At 35.3% G+C, this 26,802-nt stretch overlaps 2 protein-coding genes across 21 annotated transcripts in view; both read left to right on the top strand.

Moving 5' to 3' along the window:
* The first annotated feature begins 8,650 nt into the window (after positions 1-8,650).
* On the top strand, positions 8,651-18,509 carry LOC6646188. 20 transcript variants are annotated; one of them, XM_023177924.2, is made up of 15 exons: positions 8,651-9,166; positions 9,235-9,357; positions 11,134-11,235; positions 11,301-11,480; positions 11,554-11,763; positions 12,260-12,471; positions 12,535-12,952; positions 13,650-13,676; positions 13,916-14,131; positions 14,241-14,679; positions 16,739-16,898; positions 16,959-17,066; positions 17,130-17,285; positions 17,492-17,504; positions 17,888-17,963. In XM_023177924.2, exons 1-15 carry the CDS (start codon positions 8,666-8,668, stop codon positions 17,894-17,896), a joined length of 2,874 nt encoding a protein of 957 aa, XP_023033692.1. In that variant the 5' UTR covers positions 8,651-8,665; the 3' UTR covers positions 17,897-17,963. The 20 variants fall into 20 exon arrangements, with proteins under 20 accessions (XP_023033692.1, XP_015033161.1, XP_015033164.1 ...); XM_015177675.3 differs by lacking the exons at positions 17,492-17,504; positions 17,888-17,963 and adding an exon at positions 18,347-18,509 and having other exon boundaries at positions 11,554-11,730; positions 14,241-14,466; XM_015177678.3 differs by lacking the exons at positions 17,492-17,504; positions 17,888-17,963 and adding an exon at positions 18,347-18,509 and having other exon boundaries at positions 11,554-11,730; positions 14,241-14,619.
* A 2,106-nt stretch (positions 18,510-20,615) lies between these two features.
* The window catches only part of LOC6646190 (serine/threonine-protein kinase N), a 39,043-nt gene continuing 32,856 nt past the window's right edge, over positions 20,616-26,802 (top strand). The window contains exon 1 of the mRNA XM_023177913.2: positions 20,616-20,740. Coding sequence (XP_023033681.2) covers positions 20,720-20,740 — 21 coding nt within the window. The 5' untranslated portion in view covers positions 20,616-20,719. The remainder of the gene's footprint in view (positions 20,741-26,802) is intronic.

The raw sequence follows: 26,802 nt of genomic DNA, 5'->3' as shown, positions 1-26,802 counted from the left end.
CAATTTTCTAAATTCAATTGTTAAGTTTGGAATTATAATTATAGCCTACTATGTATTCCGAAAATGTAGGTTTTCTCCGTATGCTAATATAACTTGCATTCACTTTTCTTTCCTCTCTTTTTGTCTTTAGTGTTCTCTTTCCTTTCACTGTGGGGGCCCAAAGAGCTTTTACCCTTAACTTAAGCTTTGGGCCAACTGTGATTTTTGTAAACAACCCAAAAAAATTGGCTAACAATTTAATGGGAACTTTATTTGGGTTTTTTTAATTGGAAGAAAGATTTTGGGTCGCATGTTAAAGTTCACACGCCTTAAAGTTGTTATCAATTATGCATAGACATACATATATATATATATGTATGTACTTATATGTATAGCATATGTCGGTTGTCCCTGACAACATGCTTGTGGTTTTGTGGCCTGGTCAAAACATTTAGCCAAAGTTCAAATACCTTTTCAAAGGTTAACACACACGAACGAAAGATGTTATGACTCCAGCAGCCTTAAAAAAAACGAAAACGAAAACTAAAAATCAATAAATAGCAAAAACAAAGAAGGTCCATAGTACTACATACTCCATTCTCACTCTCATATTCCAATTTACATTTGATAATCAATAGAAAACCAAACAGACAGACAGACGGACAGATAGACAGGCAACATTTTCTTGTTTAGACAAGCTTTAATCAATAATTGGGCCTGGCCCTGGTTGTATCTACATACATACACATATGACTACAATGACGACTAGAAACAAGTTTCAAGGCTTTGGGGGCGGGCGGGTAGGGGGTTGGGTGGCACAAAGTCGAAAGGTTTCGAGAGTTTGTACAGTCTGAACTTTGCTTCCCTTCATCTAGCTCCATGATAGATGTTTGCGTGTCACTCTGGCAGTATAAAATTGCATATGGACAACCGTGCGTATGCGTAATATCATTAGAGATATAATCTGAGTAATAAGCATACGTGCTGTAAAACACATGAGCCCAAGACTCTTTCCACACACTCGTCATCATTCATCGCTCATCAAAAATAAATGTTGCTTGAACTTTTTTCGCATTGGCATTTTAATCAATATTGTACTTTCAACTGATTAAATTTAATTTTAATTCTATTTCGGTTTTATGGCTCCTCGCAAAAGTCTTAACAAAGTTAGGGACTTATATCATGTGTCATCTAGTTAGTCAAAGAGTTGTTAACGACCACTAGTTACCCTTTAAAACGCTAAGAGATAATTATATTTATTTAGATTTAATTTGACAAATTCTATTGCAGACCATCTTAGTTACTTATTTCTTTATTTAAGTGCTTTTCGAAATGAACTGCATATTTAAAGGGCAAAATTTCCTTCTTTTTACAGCTCTAGTTCCGCCACTGATTAAATTCCACTATGAACCCAACAGGTTGTTTAATGACCACAGATAATCAAAAATAAAATGGCGAAAGTCATTCTGTTGGATTTATTAAAGCTAGTATCTCAGCGTTCGAGCTGTTCAAACAAATTTTTTGTGTTTGAACTTCTTTTCAATGAATCTAGCACATTTTTGGGATTTAGATTCAGCAATTTTCATGAAAGAGAGGTAAATAGCGATGCAATAGATGCATATCTTCAGGGTAGACTGAGTACTTAGGGATCTATTTTGTTTTTATTTTCTATTTTTTTCTATACAAGATATGGGAAAAGACATTCGCGCGATTGCTGTGCTATATACTTGACCTTTCCGCATCCTTGTAGTGTAGCAACGTAGTCAATTTAATAATTGTCCCAGTAAGGACACCCTTTAATATAGAATTCAAGACGAAAATTGATAGATCCCTTACAAATTGCTGGACAGACAAACACGCAAGGAAATTTTGGAGAGATCCTTGGCTGACCTCTGTATTAGTCATGGGAAATGGGAAAGCGATTTACTTGCCTTTTTTGTACTCCAAATCGAAATCTTTTTGTAGTTCTCTTATCTTAATTAAATGTTGTTCCTGTATTGGTCCTCTATGCATAACTTAGTTACTTGTCAGACTTTAAATTTAACAAATTTTATGACCTATGAACTTCTCAACTCATGCATCATAGGTTTTTTTGTGCCTTGTTTAACCTTGCATTTTGATTGGAATTTTTTGCGTAATGCATTTATAACCCTTTCTCGTGAGCGTTTCCTTGATGTTTCAGCATCGCTAACATCATTTTCTGCATCCTGGCGTTTAAACGTCCTTCCGCTAGCTTTTCCGCTTTACTAACAAACATAAATATATTGAAATCTGATTTGGCTTTGCCATTTCGACTTTATTCCCAGGCAAGAAATGTGTTTTTTTGGCCTTACCCACCTTTGCTTACCCTCAAAATAAACCGCGCCTCTATAGTCTAGCTCATAAGCCTATCTGCTACAAGGTAAGCCCAAGCCAAGCCCCAAAAAGTAAATAAAATAAATCAAAATATAGACAAAACCCTAGTTGACTTTTTCGATGACGATGTCTTATCAAAATACTATAAAATATTATATACACAACAAGACAGAAAAGTATGCAGATGACATCAGCAGGTGACTTCAAAAGTCATAATTTGACATATTTTATTGACCAGCAGAAAGAGAGAGAGAGAGAAAGAGACCGTCATTTATTCTCTCTATCTAACTATCTATCGCCGTCGATTTCTTTTGTTCCGCTAATCGAAATCGTTGGCAATTTGTATTCATTAACAGCAATTAACAATTAAAAGCGATAAAATAAAATATTCTACTCCCCCATCGATAAGATAATAGACAGAAGGTGGCCGAAACACTATAGAATATATTCTTGAATGAAAAATAAAAAACAAAAAAATTGACACAATGATTAAATCATGTCAATTGTGATTAAATATGGATTATGTCTAATGTCTGATGTTTGATGTTTGTCTGTGATTGTGTGATTAACCTTCATGGAAAGTGGCTTGCGGTTCCCTTCGCTTCTACACGGTTTCGCATTACTCAATTTCTATTTATAAATTATAAATCATTTTATTCATTCTCATTTTTTTTGCGATTAGCATTTTGCTTTAGAGTTTAATGTGGTGGAGTGGATCAGAGGGAAAGGCAATTGTTTTGGCTTATATTTTACATGTTTGGCATGTTTCGTTTCGGTTATTTGGAGATATGCCCAAGGTGAGGAAGCAGATTGTGGCTAGGTGGGGGGTAGTGGGGGGCTTGTGGGGATGCCTCCATGTCATGCTTCATTGCAGTTCGCACTCGGTAGTTCTCATCGAGCGTGTCTCATTATTGAATTGCGATCGCTCAAATGACGCAATGTCGCTAAATAATTATTATTATTAAATTTAACTTGGCTTTGTCTTTAATCACTGGGTTTATTATGAGGATTTGGTCATAACATCAATTGGTTTTCTAACAAATAGGTAAGCTAAATTATGTGAATGAATTAAAAAACTCATTCATTAATTACAACTTGTTTATAACTGGTTGCTTATGCTAAATGGTCGTTAGTTAAGTTTAGTAGATATTTGTTTTCTAAATCCAAACTAGTAGAATAGCAAAAATCTGAATTAATATGGAAAATATCTTGTTTAACACTTATGTAAAATACTTTTTAGACTTAAGATTTGAATTTTATTTATTTAAATTTACTTTAGTAGGTTATATTACACTCGTTTTTAGGCATAAATGTTAATAATAATAGACTAAAGACTAAACAATGTGATTGGTAGCTAAGGTCCACAAAGCTCTTTATAGCTAATAATTATAATTTATTGACATAATTATAATTTATTTGCAAAAATGCATTCCCTAAAAATATTTTCCACTAAGAATCATATCAAATAATCAAACCATTACCAATTTTTTCTATAATGCAATTAAAAAAGGTCGACAAAAACTTAACATTTTAAATGCATTTTCATTTAGTTGTAATTCCCAACTAGTTTAGGCATGAAAATATGGCAAGGCCAATTTTTGTTTTCTTTAGCAAAATCTGCTTAAGATAAAACTTGGAGGTCCTTGAAATTGCTTTACAGACAACCTGTTCACCTTTTTATGTTGCCTTTGAAATAATCTTCTACATAAGATTGACCTCGAACTGGCTTAGTGTAAAATTTGATAAAAACTTTTACTTTTATTGATCTTATTTATTTTAGCAAATAATAACAATAAGTAGATAGTCATTGCATTTTGTTTAATTTATTTTTAAAACAATTTTGTATTATTTTGAAGAAAGTTTTCTGAACAATTACACAATTTTAAAAAACTTAAAACTACAATGTATTTTCTGGCATTTTCAATGCTTGTTAATTGAAGCGTTTAACACTTAAACGGTTAGAGGTTGTTTGCAAATTACACATAGAAAAAATATTTACTTAAGCCATAAAACAAAATATTCATTTTTATACCCATAAACTGAACTGTAAAGAGGAAATGTTGGCGCAGAAGAAATATTTTTGAAATTAGGAATATTTTGTAATGTTTTATAATTCGTACTCTATCTCCTCCTCTAAGCCACTGGGTTTAATAGTCAAATCCTAAAACTTATGAAATATTCTATTTTGACATTTATGAAAGTAAATTTACACTCTAAAAAGTTAATCACGTTTAGGTACATATTTACTATTAGTTTTTAAACTTAAAACTATTTCTTAGGTGTTTGACAAACGTTTTGCAGACCAAATAAAAAACATTCCATACAGTTTTTCCTTTTCCTCAAAATCAGTTAATAGAATTTTTGGAAGGTTAAAAATCACAATAGAAACCCACAAACAAAACAAAAATTATGTGACCTCGAGTTTGTCACTGGCTTGAAAGACAGAGATTAATTTGCATTGTTTGTATTAATTTTATATTTTTGGATTGTATTTAATATATGTATAAATCGGATGCCATCAAAATTTATTATGTGAATTATACATCCATTAATTGTACACACAAAAAGATATACCTATGAATGTTTTAGTCATCACAAAAGTGATCTATTAAGTCATTCAATTTCTATTGAATTCAGGGCTTTTGTGTTGTTTTTGTGACTAACTGCAATGGTTTATATGTACCTTATCTTCAAATATAAAAGTTGTTTAGTCTGGAAGATATAGATATCGAAGATATGTAATATAGATTGTGTCATCAATAGTGTAAGAAGGCTAGATCGAAGTACATGTAGTACATATGTATGTACATACATATCGTCAGATCCTGCAAGTAGGTCTTAGTCATCATAGAAATAACTTCGTTTTCTCTTCTCTTTTTTATTGTGTTTATTTACAGATATATATACATATGAGTATTTTTTTAAACAAACAAAAGTGCTTATTTTACTATATAATATGCACGCTGTCTCTAATCGAGCTCTCTAGTCCTGGTTTAAATTATAATTTAATTTTGTGATATCGTTAAATAATTTATTGGACCAAATAGATTTCATGTTCTTCACAGATTTCTTTATTCATTGCAGGATAAATAATTTTAAGTTCCTTGTTTCTTTTGTATAAGTTCTCACTTTAATGTTCTCCTTTGGGACCTTAGATTGGAATCACTTACAACAAGCTGTTCCAACTTTCTTTCAAACAAGTATAGATCTAGGTATAGATTTTGGGAGGTGAGACTCCCCCATTTCACATTTTTAGAGACAAAATGATAGACCGCTGCCCACCATTGGGTTAATTTCAAAACCTCCTTTTGCGCTTCACGTAGTTTATAAAGTGTTTCTAGTTAAATTGTTTCTTTCCCTCCGTTTACACACCTAGTCCGCTCCTGAATTCAGCTAGTCTGTTACTAAATTTGCTTAATTTGCGTAAATAATGTTTAAGCCAAATTTTCGCTCCTGAACTTAGCAAGTCTTCTACTAAGTTTGCCTGACTTGCATGGGTTATTTAAACTATAGAGAAGTAAAATAATTTTTAATATTTAACTATAATAGGATAGAATAGTTTGATTAAAATCAAAAAGGTCGCAATAACAACAACAGAAAAGTTCAATCTATAATGTACAGATTTGTTTTTCTTGTAATATGTTAACAGTTAAAAGTTAAATAAGAAAGAAACATTCTATCATTTTAGTAAGAGTTCAAGTACAGGGTATCCATCAAGTTTATGCCATGAATTGTGGTCTTGATTGCATTTTGGGGTCATTCAACTTGAAACTGGCCTATTGTGACCTTAGAAAGAGTTAGTAATTAAAACGGAAGTACCCCATGTACTTAACAAGATACCAAACTGAAACCTGTTGCTCAGTTCTCAAGAGGGCCAATTATAAAATATATATACACACATATGTACATATATGAAATAGATGCCGTTAGTTTTACTCTTACCCTTTGACATTGAGCCAACAATTACCTCAGCGTTAGCTAACTAACTTTGCATGTCAGTTAAGGAAATTGTGGAAAAAATATGTGAAAAACTGTGAATTTAATTAACATGTTGCAACTGGGGACAGCTCGGGCAACAGCTGAGAGAAGAATGAACTAACCTTTTGTTCTATATTAAAACACATGTAGCCACAGCAGGGCGTGGCATATTCATCCCAAATTGGCAACGGCCCCACAAAAAAAGAAAAACAAAACAACGACATTTTTGTTGTTCTATTGTTGCCACTTTTCTGTTTCTCTTGATGTTTTTTCTTTATTACGTTTTGTTCCTTGCAAATGGTTTTTAAAAATAAAATATCCACAAGTACTTGTTGCTGCTCGGCCATTAGAAATGTGTATATGTATTGTAGAAGGGGTCAATAGACGTGAGGTGCGGATTCAATTTAAGTTTCTTGGTAATTTAGCTAGGAACAAGTTGAAAGTCAACAGAGCAGAAATTGCAAAAGACTTTTTGTATGGCGGTGTGGTGGCGTTTTGGGATCGTAAAAACAAAAGAAATGAGGGAAATGAAAGCCAAAGAGGAAAATGTGAAAAGTATGCGAGAAAACAAAAAAGAAAAAGAAACAACAACAGAAAAACAAAAACAGCAACAAATTCTTTTTGATATAAAACAGAAAAATTCTATGTAAATGTCTGTACGATCTTGGCCTGTCAGCTTTTGCTTTTTTGGCCTGAACAAATGGCCTGAACATCAAAAAAACATTTTCTCTATTTCTCTCTTTTGTTATTTATTTAAATATTAACTGCAACAAGTGCCAAGAAAAGAGAAATACAGATAAAGCAAAGGAGGGAAACCCAAATGAAAATGACAAATAAGAAAAGGGGGGGGAAGAAAATGTGAGAAAATGCGAACAAATTGGAAGGGGGGACAAGAAGCATAATGCTTGGAGTATAACAATATATCTATAAATAAAGAAGACAACCCCCTCCGATCTCCGAACACCCTCCACACACAAACTTCCTCCTCTTATTTGGCCTGCCTTACGTCATTTTCTGTGTGCAACTTGCCCCAAAAATCGATGACGTCAAAATTATGTGGCCCCAGACAAACTCTGTGAGTCGACGCAGAGAGTCCCTCCCGAGTTGCACATACAGATTCTATTTGGAATACCCTGCATTTAATGGTTAGGGTGATAAGGGTATATGAAATAAAAGCAAAACACCTATTTCTAACATCTAAAAGTCTGTAAGAGCTTGGGATGTATATCAATCTAGTTTGTAGGTAAACTTTTCTCACGCGCTTTATGGTATATACTCCTGATTAGCATCAGCTATCGTTAGGATCTCAGAAACTATAAGAGCTACAGCTATAAAATTTGGGATGGGGATCAATCTAGTATGTAGGAAGACTTAGAGCGTTCTAAATTAGCAACACGCCCTCTGTCGTTTATATATTCTCCAGATCCACATCATCTATTACCAAGATAGAGACTATAAAAACTAAAACTATTGAAATTGAGATTTGAAACCGTTTTCCATCTTTCTTCCTTGTTAGAAAGGCTTAATGTTAAGTTATAAACAAGCTACATACTGCCTTTAAAATAGACGGGAGTTTACAGCAGTCCAAGTGGGAATTTTCTTTCACTTGGGCTTAAAATATTTAATAGACCAAATTCTATAAATAATATCTAACAGTCTATCGAATTTCATAAAAATCCTCCTTTAATTAAGTGAGTTATGAGGAAGAGAAAGTAAATATTAGAATCTTTTACACTTACTGCTGGGTATATAGAAGTCGAGGCGTTAAACTCACTTACTTCAGTTCATTATCTGAGCACAATTCTCACCCATTAACAAAAGAGAGCAAGATCTTTTTGGATACATTTTGTGTTCAGTTTCATTTCGGTTCTGTTTTCGAAACGTTTCGATTTAGTTTCTTTCCCCCAAAACGATTTCTTTTTCTTCGTTTCTTTCTTTATTTTTATTTCGCACTAAAATTATTAAATGAATTTTAAACGAATTTACTAAAAAACAAATAAATAAATATAAATGTTTAACTAAATTACAATTATTTTGCCATTAATCTGTGAGTGAAGTGAATGAAGGTTTTAAGAAAACTTTTTTTTTTTTAAAAATGTTCATAATTTTTGCCAGAGAAAATTTGCTATAAATAGACTTGGGGGGCTACACATACACATAGAAGGAAATATATATACAAAGAGATATATGTATATATATCGGAAGATCTCTCTCTTTTTCCTTGTTTCTCTCTCAGTTTGTCTAATAATTGTCTCTCTTTTTGACTGTTTTGCAGCATTCAACAAAAAAAAATATATCAAAATAATGATGATTCCTTGCTGGAATTTGATTTCTATCTGTTAATGCATGGATAATGGATTTAGCAGATCAAATCGATGACTATATCTGTTCATTTGAGGGACTTGGTGACTTAACAATGGACTCTTTAGCCATGTTTATATTTTTATGGGCCGTTCTGGCCCTATTCTCAGTATGGCTATGCAAATTGCTATACTCAAAGTATCTTAACAAGAAGCCAGCCAGTGCGGCAAACAGTCGTCAGAGTAGTGTGGCTCCTGGTGGTCTGAGCACAGGATCGGGCTCAGCCACGGGCAAGCCAGAGAAACGTTTATCCGAGCCACGTGATTTGATGGCCACCAAGACTAAAGTGGATGATCTAGCTAAACCCCTAGTGGGTGGCATTTCAGCTGGCAGAGGTCGCTCCTCCGCCTCACCAGGAGCAATTGGAGGTGGTGGTGGCGGCGGAGGCGCCGCAGGGCCACGTCGTCGTGTGGTACGTCAAAGCTCAACAGGACCAGAGAATCGCAAGACACGCTATGTGCCACCACCTTCAAATGTTGTGGGACCCGAAACGGTAAGTAGGAATTTTTAGATTCGCATACTGAAAACTAATGTCTTTCTCTATCTTGCTTTCTTTTCTAGAGCTCTGTTACCTGGACAAGTCAGGTATTTCGCTGGCTTTACAGCGATCTAGTCATTGTGAACGAATTACTTATGTCCTGGGTGATAGCCATCAACGATTCGCTACGCAAATCTGTGGAGGAGGTAAGACAACAAACTTCTTAAGCCCCTGATGATGATGATGATGACATCATCTCTGCCAATTAGCTCAGTGTTTCACCTATCTTATGTGATGTCATTTCGTACATTGAACTTTGTTCTTCAACTTGAAATCGATTTAGGCTTCTCCATGTTCTCTCTCTCATGTTTTTCCCATATGGCAGGCAGGCATTCGCTCAAGCGAAACGCGTTTTGAGCTTCTTTTTTTTGTTTTTGTACTTTTATCGCCTTTTTCGCACAAAGTAAGTTGCGCGAGTCGTAGGCCAAGGTCAGCACTCGTCATGTTAGTCACTTATACGAATATTTCTTGCCTTCTATTTATAAATGACAAAGTCGCGTTTTATATTCCCCCCCAAAAAAAGTAACAAAAACAAATATAAATCAAAAGCAAGAATTGAGCTCACACATGAAACACTTTAGGCTTACGTAATGTGTTCCAGCAAAAAAAAGAATGAAACATGTTCATGATGTAAGTAAAAACGAAGAAGTCTTTTAGTAGACAGAGGTTTTATTGTTTTAAATTTGATTTCCTTTTCCGAAAGAACTAACTCATTTAGCATTATCAATAGTAAAAGCAAAGAAGACTTCATTCATTCACGGATTGACTCGAATTACACTTTTGCTACAATAATTTTTTTGTAATTTCCAACTATTTCAAGAGCGAAAGAGATTTGATTTTGATGGGGAAATTGCTGTTTAAGAAGACTCATTAACTTATTCTCCATATAACTTTGTTGAAAGTTTTTAGCATATTTTTCAAAAACTCTTTTTCAAGAATTAATTGACAATTCGACTACTTTAAGTAGAAAAAAAGTTTTATTTCAAGAAGAAAAGCCTAGAAATCTTAAATGGCGGCTTTTGGGGTTGAAAATATAATTGGAAATGTCTTACAAATAGTTCTTATTTCTTACATTTAGTTTAATATACATAGTTCACTAGAGGGAAAAACTAGTCGAAAGAACTCAATTTGAAGTACGGTAGAATCCGGTTATAACGAGTCCCCTTATAACGTCCGTCCGGTAATAGCGACTAAAGTTGGATAAGTGATTGGTTGGTCCCAAACTTATTTAAAAGGGGCTTCGGTTAGTATGTCCTTCGAATATAACGACGAAAATGGTCGGTCCCTTGAGCGTCGTTATAACCGGATTCTTCTGTATTTGGATCAGTTGTTTTAATTTTGTACACGTTTTTAACCCAATTCACTTAGAATTCCCAACTAGTTTAAACGGCAAAGATGTTTAACTTCATTAAGAGCTTAGAGAATGTAAAATGATGACGTGATTATGATGTTAGACCTGCAAAGCTCTATACAATTAAACCAGATCACTTTTATGTATAAACATTATATTGAAATCTAAAAGCCGACTAACCTTTGCTATTCTTAAAGTGGGTCACATGAGGTGAAAGAAGTTATAGCTTACGACCTGTCAAAAAATTAATTCAAAAATGTAAACAAGAAAAAAGTGACCTAAAGACCCATAAGACCATGATATAAACCATTAAAAATAAGAAGTAATAACTTCAAACTATATAAAAATACTATGGAAAACAATGTTTTTGAATGGTTTCTCAACTTAAAAACTTTATAAATTACTTTCTAACTTTATAATATAAAGTAGAAATTTGATTTAAGGTAGACGTCACCTTTTAATAGGTTTATACATAAAATTGGCGCATTCTCAAAACCTCTTTACTCTTTGATTAGGTATATCCTCGATTTATGGTTAATACCCTTTCTTTTCTTAATTTTCTCCCCATCAGCACGGTGTGGCCGTTGAAGTTGTACGTGTCCTGCCCGATAGTCCAGCACCAGGATTAAATAATATTTTCTGTAACTGCGATGAGAATAATCCCTCCGAAATGGTAAGTAAATTACTCAACCGATCTGACTCATCATACTTGACTACAATGTTTGCTTTGCTTGGCAGTTGATTACTTTCGATTGCGATGCCATGCCAGTGCTGCAGGTGAAGACCTTTCGCCAGAAATCGGGCAAGGTGGAGACATCGCATTATAAGGTCACTGTGTCGCGTTTTCGTGCACGCATGGCCATACCAATCAGCTATAATACCCTCAAGGGTGAGATGCGTGTGGAGGGTTATCCAGATGTGAGTGCAAAAATAAACCAAAATAAGCTATAGACGATTTACAAATTGATTGATTGTGTTTTTTGTGTTCTAGGTGCGCATTGCCATGAATAGTGTGGGAGCCATTAAGGCCATGGATCAGGATGAACAACAATTGCAGACAGTGATTAGTGAGATTTTGACTACGGCTCTGCGTGACACTGTCTATCCGGTGGACTTTTCCATATATTCCACATGCCCGCGGGCTGAAGTTGAACCATTGGATTTGCCTGTAATCTATCCCGTCCATTATGATTCGCTGGCGGTGAGAGCATTGAGAAGACTAAAAGAATCGATTGCTCGTTTCGTTTGTGTTTCCCCTAAGTTTGGACTGTCTTTTTTGAGTTCACTTCTCTCAGTCATCTTACAAATACAACAACAACAACAAACACTTCTCATTGTTCTCACGCGTGGCCATTTCTCTCTTACTCTACTTACTCCTATGTAATCTTTTATCTCTCTGTGTCTATGAAATTCGCCTTCACTTCGTTTCCTCAGACAGTTTCCGTTTCCGTTTTGCGTTTCACTCATTTTCAATTACAAACAAAAGTAACAAAAAGTTCACTCTTTTTATTTTCAGGGCAATCAATATTTTCAATACTATTATAATTTCTAAAATACACGTTCTTTGTTACGATAGAAAAGTTCCTAAAAATATGCTATAATAAAAGGCGAATTTCATGACTTAGTCTCTTTTGAACCCCCCACTTCATTTCTAATATTGTTTAGTACTCACATTGACCCCCAATTCCATTACACAGCACAACATGGAACAACATCATCTCTCTGGATTCCGCGACTCGCAGCACATGTCCGCCTCAAGTCGTCGTCTGTTGGTGAAGATTGTCAAGGGTGAAGGCCTCAAGGATGCCCATGAACCGTATGTGGTTATAGAAATGGATGAACCAGCCCAGAAGAATCAAACAGGCACTCAGCGTGGCACTCGGCCTTATTGGGATGAGCATTTCCTATTGTGAGTTCTGAGGGAGAAATCCAAGATATTCCCTCCTTACTAACATTTCTTCCTTTTTTACAGTGAACTCTCCCCCCAAAGTGCTGAAATACTTTTCGAAGTCTACGACCATCCAGTGATTGCATCTGATCCGCCCAAGTTCCTAGGTCTTGGCCTGGTTGGCATTGATGAGCTGGCCGTGGGACCGGCTTCCACACAACTGCTTCAACTTCAACCGAGACCATACGAGACCCAACCCGTGTCTGGAGCAATAACAGTTGATTTCGTCTTCATCGAGGGAGCCGAGATTCCTGTAAGTCAACGTCCTCAGCGCCTCAAGGAGGCTTTGCGTCTCAGCACGCCAGCTATCAATGAGCATATTCGAAATGGAGCCGATTTGGCTGATGCAGCGGTTCGTGCCTTGCAAGATGGTGCCCTGTCCTCCTCGGTGAATGGTGGCCAGCCCAGTAAGAGTACACTGATCATTCACAGTGTCCAGCGGGTGAGTTTAACTAACTAGTTTGATCATCTATCTAAACAGTGCGACTAGTAAAATAAAGAGAAATTGTATCAAAATTAGCAGAACATTCCCTCAAACATGCAAAGTGTCTAACAAAACTCCTAATTTTTGGAGTTTTATGTTCTTTTGTGATTATTGTGTTTTTTTCCAAGAGAAACAATTAGAAAATTTACTAATGAAAAACATTTAAGACTAAAATTGTTAATCAGTTTTTAATAGTTCTTCATAATTCTTCACACATAAAGTTTTTTACTGAGAGCCCAAAGGCAAAAACAACATTTTGATTTCGTCTAGGTCTAATCTACGTCTAGGTTATATCTAAGGTTATCTATAATTTTTTGTATACTACAAATTATATACATATGTAGTTCTAACAAAATTTGTTCTACTTTTCACCTGGTTAAAATAGGATTATGTATAGATTTTTTTCTTTCGGTTAAGCATTCCCATCTAAATAAAACAAAATATAGGTTTTAGGTTTTTGTATGAGTTTTTGGGGGTGTTCTGAAAAATTTCTCACATACAATTTCTTTTATTTTTGCAATTTTCTCGTACTGTGTTTTATCATTAAAACATTTCCTTTGTTTTTGATTCCCCCAAAACAATTTTTATTTTCTTCTTTTCCCTCCCACCATCTTCTACTTTCGTTATTTTCGTTACTGTTCCTGATCCCGCACAGAATTCGAGCAATCCAAATGCATTTAAGGTAAATCATTCTATAAATTTAATGCTTCTGTCTAAACGAGTTTATTCTGAGTTCCTCTTTTGAGTTATGCCGTCATCTAATCCTTGTCGACTTTATACACACAATGAGTCTAAACTAACTAATCTAGAAAATAAAATACAAATTGTTTTTTTATTGAATTCTTTTGCCTAACCATTGTGCGCTTCTCTAACCTGATCTGCCCTGCCCTGCCTCCGTTCGCCTGCGAAAAAAAATGTCAGGTTGAGGTTAACAAAGATGGCCAAATTGAGGTGCTGGAGTCACCCACAGCTCTGGACCAGGCTGTGGCTCAGGCCTTTGAGCGGGCTGCCCAAGAGGCAGCTTCGTCCAAGGCGTCCGAGCAGATCGAAAACGATATCCAAGAGGAACAGGTGCCCACTCCAGCAACGGCAACGACCAATGAAACAGGTAACCACGAGGACAGTACAACAGACGAGGTGAGTTTGAGTTCTGAGCATGGCATGTGAAGTTCAAGTTTCTCATTAGTTAGGTCTATTAAATGTTAGAACTGAATACTAATGCTTCTTCTGTCAATCACTCTTCTAGTTTGGCCAACCGAATGCCGCCTCCTCGCCCAATGGCAGTGGCTATCACAATAATTACAGTCTCAATGGTAGCAGTCAGTTGACTGGAACTGGAACTGGACCTGGCCTGGGTTATGGCAATGGTGCATACTCCTCCAATACGAATAGCCTGCCAAGGAATGGTGGAGGTGGAGCCTATCAACCAGATCCAGCAACTCTCGAGGATGATCGTGGGCGTAGCAAAAAACGTAATTTCTTTGGCACCCTCAAGAAGCGACTTAGTCGCTCCAAGACACGTACCCTATCGGCCGATCAGCCCAATAACAATCATCAAAAACTTTCACAAACAACAACAACAATCGGACTCACCAATTCCAGAACAGCCACCGGAACCCTCAATGGTGAATCTTCCCGTTCATTATCTGTCGATCGTGCCACATTGTCTAAAAGCAATTCACTTGGTAATTACCCGTCTAAACACACATGTCACAAAAGCGATCACAATGCGATCACCAAAAGGAACTGCCAACCAATCAACCAACCAACAATTGCTGCTGCTATTGCATATCTAATCTCCCGGCTTATGATCAACATAAACACACTCACACTTTATACACCCGCACACACACCTCCACGCATTTTGAACCAGGGTTTGCTTTTATATTCTTCTCCTGCATGATCAAGGTTTTCCCCCAAAAATAGATCAACTCAGGTTATCCCTTACATTTTCATATGTGATTGTCTAAATCTACTTATTAAATTGGCATAATTTGTTAGTTATATTAATTTAAGAAGGCATAATTGGGGAGAAGTTTGAGTTATTAGCAACTACTTTTCAGGTTTGCCACGGCTGTAAATATGTATTTTATCTTAGGATATAGTAAACCATTAATTTAAGACTCTATTTAAAAAGTTTTGCGCTTTTTAAGCAAGGTATTTGAGATAACCCATATGGATTTCTTTCAAATTTGTTTCATTAAGACTCTGAAGTCTTAAGCGATCCATCCGGCTCGAAGGACCAAAACGATCCATCCGGCTCGAAGGAACAAAATGAATAGGAATTCCTGAGAGAATGAAAATAACCCAATCTTCATTCGTTGAATTCAAAATATGAACATAGATGAACTTTTGGACTCTAGGAGGCGACAATCGTTCTTAAAAATGCTTATTTTAATAACCCACTTTTTTCGGGTATTGAAAATTGTTTATATTTCATGCTCAGCGTTGGCTACTTTATATTTCGCCGTCGTTGTTAAGTGTTTTTCACAAAGTGTGGATGAATGGTTTGTTGGTTCTAAGCAATACTTGTCATATAAATCTTTATGACTTATGTATTTTCGTTTTGTATATTTCTTTGTTCAATCTCATTTGGTGGAGCCATGTCTGATGAACGCGATGTTTAATCTTAAACGTTAAGTTAAATTGCCATTAAACTTAAACTTAAGAAAAATGTTGCTTAAATTACCAATCGGTTAGTTTATGTTTTAATAAAAGGTTGTTGAACAAGTCCTTTCTTAAAATACTGTTAAAGGCTTAAAGACCAACTTCATTAGTTTCATAATTCATAAACATAAAACCGATTGTGAACGAAATGAAGTTAAAACAATCCCAACAATCTTTTAACAATATTAGTTTTTTAAAGAAAGATAGAAATAAAGTTTAAATGGCAAAATAGGCTCTCTTTTAGCTTCATGAACTATAATCAGGTAATATTGTAGGTCTTTATTTTAGTAGAGAAAATCGTTTATTTGGAAATAAAGAAATCAAACTTAAAGATCGAACAGTTACAACTAAGGTAGATGATCGTTTTGAAAGAAGAAATTTGACTCATTTTCAAACATATAGTCAAACTTATAGTTCTTTGTTCTCAAAAACGAATTGCTATCAACTTATTCCCATTTTTGGATCCAAAAAATTAGTTGCAAAACAAAAGTAAACTAATTTTTTAAAAAATCATCACTTTTATGCACTTTTTTCACTTGATATTATTAACCACTACATTGCATGCTATCTATCTATATATAATCATACATATATATTCATATTCATTAAACAATTTTATGTCCCATATCTCTATCCTGTGTTCTATGTTCTGTCTTCTATCTTTCTTCTTCACATCTTTTTCTCTTTCTCTTTTCTCTCCATATGCGAACTGAAACCTTATATCAAATAAAATCTGTATGTATACCATGGTTCCGTCCCACACACACACACACACACACACACACACACACACACACCTACTCTTACACACGCACAACAAATGATAACTGATAATAATAATAATTTTTGTGTAAATCATTTATTAATTGATTTAATATTTTTTTTCTTTCACACTTTTCTTTCTTTCTTTTAATGATCTCTTTTTTTTCGTTTTTTTTTTTTTTGGATTTATGCTTTTCTTAATGGTTTTCATTTTTGGGGTATATGAAAATACTCAATGTATATCTTCTAAATATATATAAACACTGTAACCAAATAAAACCACAATCAATACCGATACCAAAACGAACCCGACAGGACCCCGCATGGGCATAGGCACCACCATCGATCATCACTCAAGACGCTCTTCAATTTCAGAATCATCGGCCATCTCAGGTTTCTCTTCGGCCAGTAATAAGACCTATGTGCATGAAGCATCCACTTTGGTCCTGGAAACCATTGAGAATGGTGTGAAACGGTTAGTCTTGGCTCAAAGGACTCAATTCCTTTTACTTAAATCATAATCCTTTTCTTACAGACACTTTATTGTGCCTTTGGCCATTGCCCAGAGACCGCGTTGGCGTCGCAAAGGCACCAAATTGCATATCTACAACGATCATACCTTCATTGCCAAGCATTTGAGCGGGTAAGTAACATTAAAATTTAGTTTATAATTTAATTTAAAACATTTTCCGTAACACCTTTGTAGAAGCGGCTTGCAATGTTCGATCTGCATGAAGTCCATACCACGCCGTCCAGGCAAACAGGGTTACGAGTGTCGTGATTGTCAATTGATTTGTCACAAGCAATGTCATATACGGGCACCACAATCCTGTCCCAATCCCACAGTGCTCTCCATGGAACTGTAAGTACTCGTCGAACATTGTGTAATCCTAATTGATTGCCCAAAACAAGCTTTATTTTAGTTATATCCCTTCATTTTAATTTCTTATGGTAGATGGGCCTCCTAACTAATTTATGGTTTTTATTTTATTCTCTTTTCACACACACACACACACACACACAATAAACCCACCAATAAACCAAATTGTAACTTCCTGCCACAAAAAGAACCTCATTTCCGGTACTCACAGAGAGAGATATGAATTTAGTTAACTAAAAAGCCAAGCAGAAAACCAAAAAGAGAAAAAAAATTAATAAATTATATATATCTATGCAGTTTTTTTTTATATAGTTGCTTTTAATCTATGTATATATACAGATATATATATATATTTGAATTGGCATCAGAATTACATGAAATAATTAATATATTTCGCTTCGCCTGCAGCAAATATTGCACCCAATTTTGCCTTTGCTTTCTCGCCTTAACTTTAGATATACATATATATGTTTAATTCTAACATTTATACATTTTCTTCTATATCATCATCTATTTTCTAACCATCAAAACCAAAAACATCGGAACAATTCTGCAATATATATCTATATAAACATACTATATAGGATGCCTAATGAAATATAAGAGAAGTAAGAGAACTAAAAAGTGTAATTTTGATGCCAATAAACAGAAAGAAACTAAGCCTAGAGTTCAACATAAAGCAGAGGGAAAGATCTCCCAGGGAATATATTTTTTTTTTTTGGTTTATTTTTTTTCGGTTTTGGTTGATTTTGGAACAATTTTCTAAAAATAATAGAAAAGTTTTTGGTAAGCTTTCCCCTTTTCTGCATGGAGTTCGACTGTGTTGTGTACCCCCAAAAAAAAATAGAACCATAGAATAAAACTCTATTTAAAATTCAGCATGACATACTAAAGAAAAGTTTCTAGATAATTTAACACACGCAAAGAAAAACAAATTATGGCTTTGAGTTTGAAATTTCTTTTATATATTGTTTTGAAACGTTTATCAACTATTTATTATTAAATATATCTAATACTCATTTCTTTTTCCATCTTTATCCTAGAACAAAACTTAACTCAGCTGCAGCGGATCGAAGCATACGAAAATTGTGAAGGAAACAGCAATGAAATCTCCTCATCTAATCCCAAAATCGAAATATTACATTTACAAGAAGTTTTAATGTTAAGAAAAACTACACACAAAAAACCAACAAACAACAACAAACACAAACATAACAATTTGAAAACATACTCGTTTATTTATTTAAACACAAGTGCAATAATTTAATTTTAATGTCCATTTATTTACCTCTCTTTAATTTAATTTTTTTTTATTTTTGTTTCTCTGTGTCTTGTATACCTTTTTGATATTTTGATAATGATAATTGTAAAAACCAAAAAACAAAGCGAATGTAGAATTTGTTTTGAATAAAAAATTAATTTGGTACAAGTGAATGGGAAAATTAAATCAAATTTAAATTTTTTATGAGGTGTGTACGGAAAAGAAAGGGGGGAAATTCCCCCTTATGTATGATTCTTTATCAAACCTTGCTTAGTAAGATAAACTGTTTGAAAAAGCCCGCACATTTGTTAGCTTAATTTATCGCTCACAATCGATAATCTTGCTGCTCAATAACAAGTTGAAATTAATCGATAACTTAACAGTGCTGTAAATTGCGTGGTTTGGTCTATCGATAAAGTCGATTTTGTTTGAGTTGGCATCCATTGCGCCATGTTCGCCTCTTTTGCTCAGGTTCAACTCATTGCTTATTTTGACGGCATTTATAGTGAATGTTTAATTTTTCTATGTTGAATATTCACTTTAACGGCGAATATTTTCTCGTTACGGCGAATATCCAAACAAAACGTACGAACATGTTCGAGTTGGCATCATTGGTTGGAGTTGGCATCGGGTGGTTCGATGTCGTTTCGATATCAAGTTCGATACAGCGAAAAAAGGATATCGATCTATCGCACTTTATAAATTCCGATACCATCGATGAAGCTATCGATTGATTTCCCATCTCGAGCGCGTAAACGCAAGTGAGGGAGGCCAAACGAAAATCAAGTGCGAAACGAAAACAAAAAAGCAAAAAAGTTAAAAATGTGTTCTAAAATTCAGAAAGATATTTAAATAATAATATCAAATAGATTAAAAACAAACTTGTGAAATTGACAACGCTGCAGCAATCGCAGCGCAGTTGAGTGACGTGAGAGTGAGGGAGATAACAAAATACAGATAAATGTGTGGAAGAAGAAGCAGCAGCAACAGTGAAAGAAGATCTTAAATATAAAGATAAATTCTTGCGTGCCCCTCTCTCTATATATGTGTGTGTATGATGGTATGTGAAAGTGTGAGTGTGTGTGAATAGCTTTTTTGTTTAAACAATCTTGGCCATGTTTCAAGGTGCATGCGGATGTCGACGCCATTTACCATGCAACCGGTATAGACTCTCTCACACTCTGCCTCTCTTTCTCACTCCCTTGAAATACCCTCACACACAATAATCACACACACACACACACGCATACCAACGCAGTTATTTAGCTGCGCAAGCTACTACTTTTTTTTGCGCCACTGATTATATGGGCTCCTCCCCGCCCCTTTCCCTTGTTGTAGTTGCTGCTGTCTGACTATTTATAAATACGAATTGCGATAAAGGCGTAATTGCAACAACAACAACAGCAATTGCAGCTTTAATCAAGCAGCAACTAAAAACACAGAAAGGCAACTGTTTTCATCCCATTGTCTGCATAAGTGTCTATGTGTGTGTGTGAGTGTAAGAGGGAGAGGCAAAAGATGTTCCCATATGCATAATATTTGTCCACACAGTGGGCCTTTATCTATTTGTCAATTGAAATTGCTTGCATAAAAAGCATGAGCTTTAATTAATTGATCATTACAGTTGAAAGGGCACCACACTTTCTCTTTTTGTAAAGGCCAAAGAAATTTAATGAAAATTCTAGCACTAAGAAATTAGTTTGAGTCACTGTAAAGATAGCAATCCTGCCCACACCTTTCTTAATCTCTGTCTCTCTCTCACTCTTGTCCATCTGTTGCGCTCCCTCACCTTCTCACTCTCACGCTTACTCTCTCTCGTTCTTTCAACTTTCTATTGTTGCTCCACCTGTTGACAACAATTAATTCTGTTGTTAAATAATTTTTGTGTTTTTTTAGATCAAAGAAAACAAAACAAAAATAACAAAAATTCGAAAAGTAAAAATCAAAACTCGCGCCTGCCTGTGCCTGCCTGTGTGTGTGTATGTGCGTGCGTGTGTGTCCAAGTATTTGTGTATGTGTGTGTGTATGTACGTAAGCGTGCGGCGCCAATTAAAAAACAAACAAACTGAAAAGAAAATATTAAAAACCCAACAAAAAGCTAAAGACGTGTGATTCAACCAGAGGAGGGGCCAAGCCAGCCAAGTTAACCATTAAAATGTCGGATTCGCATTATCAGGTGAGCAAAATAACAAAAAACTAAAATGTAAACAGTTATTTCTAACACACACGACCACCTGTTGCCCATTTGATCCTTGTAAAGGGCCACTTAATGCGCTTGGCCAATAACAATAATAATAGTTGGTAATAATGCTAAGTAGAACTACAACTGACTGCAAATGACATCACTTTAATTTGTTTGTTACACATTTTGTTGCGTGTTTTTGCCGACCTCCCACTAGTGCGTGCCTAGTCTGACGTCTGTCAATTGCTTTAAGTGACTCTCTCGCCCCTCCACCCTCTCCCACACTCACTCTCAGTATTTATGTTGGCATAATAAACAAGAATTTTGTTTTATTAGCTAGTAAAGACAATTTGCATACCCCTTAAAGGGCAGATCAGGGCTGGATTTAAAAAAAAAAAAATTGGAAATTATATATCCAACAGTTATTAATATATATACTTAGCTCTGATGGGAAAACGTTGCTAATTTTGCTGAAAAAGTTTAAATTTTTCTTTGAGTGAGTATTTTGTTCACTTGCTCAATTCATTTATCCGTTGTTCAATTGCTTACTACATTATTCACTTGTTCAGTTGCTCAGCAAAAGCATTTTCTAGTGTATTTTAGATAATTTATGATTTTTAGTTAATGAACAAGTAACTACAATTGGAAGAGAGCATGATTAGTTGTTTAGTTTAGTGAACAACTCATTTTTGTTGATTTACCCAATGAAGAACCCAATACTAATATATGCCTTTCAAAGGGAAAATGTGCTTAATTTCACCCCCATTGATCCGGCACTGTCTAGTCATTTGGCCAACTATCAAGTTCAAGGCTAATACTAGTACTAAATCAACCAATTAAAATGCAGAGGGCATTTTACAGCAAATGTTGCCAAATTTGTGTCCACGCAAAAGGCCCAATAAACATGTCATTTGAACAAATGGAGATGCCCTCTAAAAGAAGTCAGATCAACTCCTCTCTCTCTTTCTTTCGATTTGCAGGGTATTTGTGTGCACAGAGGGCGAAGAATAAACTGTGCATAAAGTTTTATAAATAGCCAACATTTTGCAAAAAGATGGGACAAAAATGGACTACTTATACTTGCAATTACCCCTTTTGAATGACGCAAAGTGTTTGTGAAGGGAAAGAGGGGCAGATAGTTCAACTCAGACGCCTTAGTCTTATCGCCTAGAGAGTTGCTTATCAACTACATGGCAAATGGGCTACCGTCTGAAGTTGAATCTTTAAATGCATCACGTAGTCAGTCAGTCAGTCGGACGTTTGGTTGGGTGGTGTTGGTTCATCTCTCTCTCTCATTCTGTTATTCTCTCATTCATGACTCAAAAAAATAAAGTGAATTACACAGAATAATTGTAGAAAATGGCAACCAAAAGATGCCGCCGACGCTTTAAATGACTTGGGATGGTATAAAGATGAAGATACTTTTATTTTTTTTTTTTCCCCCACCCTCTCTGCATGCACCTGAGTTGGTCTCGGCTTAACCGGTTTAGCACAGAATGAAACAGAACAGGGTCAGCCAGTTTTGCATTACAATTTTAACCCTTTACTGGCCCTAATCAAATATATGTATTGTTTAAGAACATCAACAATGCTTGAGATACTCGAATCATGGATTCAAGTACTATATTTCTCTTATAATTACAATAATTGAATCTATTTGCCGCCATAAATGTCAGAGCACTGAGATAGATCTCAGTTGTTATTTATCCTAACTTTAGATTACCTAATATACATACTTACCCTAAGATACCTGTAAAGACTTTTAAAATAAGGTCAGAGTACAACAATTTGGATTTAATTTTTAAGGGAATTTAATCGCATCCATTTTTAAATTTCTTTAAATTTCTTTTGTTGTTAATTTGTATGTTCTGTGTTTTGTTGTTATATAAACATTAAAGAAATAAATTGATATATTTTTGTTTTTCTGTAATTTTTTGAACAAATTTTGCATTTAGCGTAACTAACTAAAGATCGAAATGGACAAAAAGTTAAATATTTAAGCCCCTTCATTTGCTGTATACCAACATCTTGGCCACTGACAACCTGTCAGAGAGTTGGGCAAACAAATGGGTGGCGGCGGCATCAGTAGGAGAAGAAGATTGAAGAGGGGACCCATCTACATTTCACATTTGTTTATCTTTTGTGGGGATCCTTAGAGGTTGACCATTGGCAAACAATTTAGTTCTATGTACTTGTCTATTCGCATAGGTTGTATACCCAACAAGTCAAGTGTGTATCAATTAAAAGGGTATTTAGCTGTTTGTTGCGGTTTTGTCTTTGGTTTATGATTTCCGTGCAACCCTGAGCCAATGTTGCATTTAATTAAATTCAATTGTATCTTATTAAATTGTTGTGTTGTTGTTGTTGTTTACTTTGTTGATCAAGATCGTGATGATCAAAATGATGATGATGATTATGAGACTGATAAAAAAGCCAGCCAGTTCTCTGTTATCACACACAGACACGTGATTTGTTTATGAAAATGTCGCATGTTTAGCTTAGATTATTATTATTTTGTTTATGTATTTGGATAGAGTTTTATGCGCTTTAGAAAATGCTTAGAGAGATGAGATTTTGACATTTAAAAAGAAAATCCATAGTATAGTCTTGAAGAATCTTAAGACGTTTAGGAATAAGAACCAAAGGGGCTTTTTTAGCCATTTCAAGAGGTCTTTTTAACCTTTATAAGAACGCCCTACCAAACGCTTAATCATTCAAGTGACTTCTTCATAGTGCATCATTGTTGATTCGCATTATCTTGTGGCAAAATGCTCTCCATCTACCTGTTACCTCTGCTTGTTAGACTCTTATCTAACCACGACCATAATATAGATGGGAACGGTGGGTGGATGGTAGGCTGGGGTAGGGTTGGGGAAGGTGAATGATTGTGATGGAGCTAGTGGCGCAAAAGTCAAAGCAATAATTTGCGCAATTGAACCCATCAATTGCCATGCAATTAAATGTGACCAAGAGGCAAACTGAGCTATGAATTAACCTAGTCAAACACAGGAGAGACAGTTCCAAAGAGCAAAAGAGGGAGAGAGAGAGGGAGAGGGAGAGCGAGAAAGCAATATGCGATGGCCAACTGGTGGCAGGCTGTTATTTCAATGAGAGACAGAGATGAATGATGTGATATAACCTGACACGACAATGGCAGCAGCAGCAACAACAGCAGCAAGTTAATTAAATGATTTTCAATGCCTTACGACGACGACTACGACTTTCTTTCTTACTTTCTGTTTGTTTTTTTTTTTTTTGTTTTTCCAATGAAATTGCAATAGTCACAAAATTCATTGGGAAATTCAATTTCCTTTACCCTCAACAACCTAATGAGATTGTTATTGCGAATGATTCCTAATTCTTTCCATATCGATTTCAGATTAAAGTTCTTTGCAATTTTTAGTCCAAACCCCTCGCACCACCTCTTTGTGTGTTCCACTTCTAATCCTTCTTCTACACTAAGCCAAAGCTTGGGATCGGAACTAGTTTTATGCCACGAAACTGGAAATCTGCTTGAATTTGGCACATGCAGGTGTCCCCAATTACTTCAATGGATGATTCTTCAACAACAAAAACATGGGGCAAAAAGTAGTAGAGAGGAAGAGGGAACTCTAGAAATTGGGACAACGTTAGCTAGTTTTAGGAGTTTTTGGTTTGCAAATTGCAAATGGGGATAGATGGAAATGGGGACTGGAACAAGTTGTTGTAGAAAGTAGAACTTGTCACAGGATGGAATGTTGGTAAAAAGAGAGAGAGAGAGAGAGATAGCTAGAAAAAAAATTGGGACTTGGTGGTGTGTGAGAGAGAGAACGACAGTGGCCATAACAGCTGGTAAACTATTTCGTCCAGCTATTATAAATACCGTTATATCAATTGTAGCTAGACTGCTGTAATATTGATATCTCTCTCTCTCTCTCGCTCAGTTGCTCTCAGTATATAATTTTTCGCAATTTTCACTTTCACTTGAAACGACAAAAAGTCAAGTGCACATGAGAGGCTATTGCCATAAACTATTTTTCAATCAAATTAACAGCATGTTAATAATCTTAAAAAAAAGACATGCCAACCAGCCAGTCAGTCAGTTAGCCAGGCGCAGAGTGCATGCTTGAAAGAGAGAGGAGAGCATCGATGAAGAGAGCGCGAGAGCGGGGCGGCATCATCATCATCTAGCCATGCAATTGTTTTTGTGTTTACTTAAAACACCTGTTAAAAAAACAGACACACACATGCACACGCTCTCAAACCTCGACCAATGTCTCTTCTCTCTTTCTCTTGCACCCGCTTTGGTCTAAGCTTGGTAAGCTTCCTCATCTACTACTCCTTGTATGTATGTATGTATGTGTGTGTGTGTAGCTGTACAGCTGCAAGTGTTGTTGACCGCTGTCGCTGCTGCTGCCGTTTGCTGCTCTCAAAATGCCGTTGTTTGTTGATTGAATGCAACTACAACAACAACAACAATACTAGCTTAGATTTAAGCTTAGTAATGAGAACGTGAGTCAGCGCGTGAGTGTAATCAAGACTTTTACAACACTTTTTTTATACTTTGTAAACTTACTGCTTACGGCTTTTACTGAAGTTAGTCGTTTGATTAAACTATACGTATTTGTCGTATCCTAGTATTAGTTTTCAAAACAGAAAAGAAAGAAAAAATCGTATACAATTGTCGTAGTTTTAAATAGTTTTCCCATTGCCGACCTGATGATTCGAGCACTTTTTGACCTCACGATGACATCTCCAATAGTTCACTCTGCAAACAGATGCCGCTTAATCACATTACGTGTGCAGCACGGCTAATGCCTCAATGATTCTGTGGGAATTGCTCTGATTTTTTTTTCGAGCTCTTAATGCAATTAGGCTATGCTTTAGTTGGTTTTTTTTGCATTTTCACCTTTGGGTTGTCGACAGAATTTTCACACTCCCAGGCCCCCAAGCCTCCAGGCCAGGTCGTCGCCTATGACTAGTCTCTCTCTCTCTCTGTCTCTCATCTTTTTAACTGTTTCTTTGTATATTTCCATCATTTATTGTCTAATATTAAACCGTTGGAATAATGTGCATAGGCAAAACTTTTCTAAATTAATTGGTGGAGTTTTTCTTCTATCTTTTGAGATGCAAATGAGAGTCGACACCCTTCGAAATCGAGTAAAAGATATGTCTTAAAGCCAGCCAGTCGGAACTGTCGGCGGCGGCGGCTCCCCTTTGACTTGGCCCTAAACGCCGGAGTTACAGTCTTTTAGCTTTTAGCTCGTTGCTGTTGTCATTTCTGACAGAAATCTTCCGAGAAAACAAAAATTTCCCTTTCGTTCAACACAAATCGTACAGACACATATCTGTCTACAGATCTTGAGTTGAATTTTTTTTCTTCTGCATTTTCTTCATTGTTCTTTCTATATAAAGTATAAAATTGACAAGACAGACTTTAGCTTGGGCTCATTTTCCGCCTGAATGCCAAAGCAACTTTCAGTTTTCTTTCTCATGTTTTGCCTATTTTCTGCTTTTATGCAATTTTTTTTATGGTGGTTAAGTTTTTCAATGAATACGAAATTTGCCTAACCAAAAAAAAAAAATATAAAATCGTTTAGTAAAAGTGTTTACCCCCCTTTTCCTGAGCTTACGGTATTATTTTTTGTATACACCTTTCCCATTAAGCAATGGAAAAAATGTACATTGCCCCAAAAAAAAAAAATATTGAATAAAAAATTGTAATTAGCTAAAAATTTTATTATTATCGTTTTTTTTCTTTGCAATCTCAATTGTACGATTCAACCAAAAAGTGAAGTAATAAATTTACAAAAGTTTGTTTTTTTAGTTTAAGTCTTACATTTAAATACTTTTAGCTTATCTTTTGGTAATCATTTGAAAAAAAATCTTTCAAAAGCTTAGGAAACTCGTCGTATTGTAAAAGTGTATTAAAAATTTTCTTCATTTCCATCATCATCATCATTGATGACAGTTTTTCCTTTTGCGCACTTTTCTTTCCTCCTTTTTGTGTGTGTGTAATTATGTTGAAACTGGCTGGCAGAGATTTTGTACATATGTATATCTGTATATATCTGTTT

The sequence above is a fragment of the Drosophila willistoni genome, assembly GCF_018902025.1.
Source record: "Drosophila willistoni isolate 14030-0811.24 chromosome 2L unlocalized genomic scaffold, UCI_dwil_1.1 Seg72.1, whole genome shotgun sequence".
Taxonomy (NCBI): Eukaryota; Metazoa; Arthropoda; class Insecta; order Diptera; family Drosophilidae; genus Drosophila; species Drosophila willistoni.
Note: the sequence above shows the minus strand (reverse complement) of the source record. Positions and strands in the feature narration are given on the sequence as shown.

Bases quoted from the DNA above. Each gene is read 5' to 3' on its own strand.
- LOC6646188 (XM_015177676.3), top strand. From the start codon at position 8,666: ATGGATTTAGCAGATCAAATCGATGACTATATCTGTTCATTTGAGGGA. The intron at 12,953-13,649 runs GTGAGTTTAACT...GATCCCGCACAG, and splicing joins TCATTCACAGTGTCCAGCGG to AATTCGAGCAATCCAAATGC. The intron at 16,899-16,958 runs GTTAGTCTTGGC...CTTTTCTTACAG, and splicing joins ATTGAGAATGGTGTGAAACG to ACACTTTATTGTGCCTTTGG.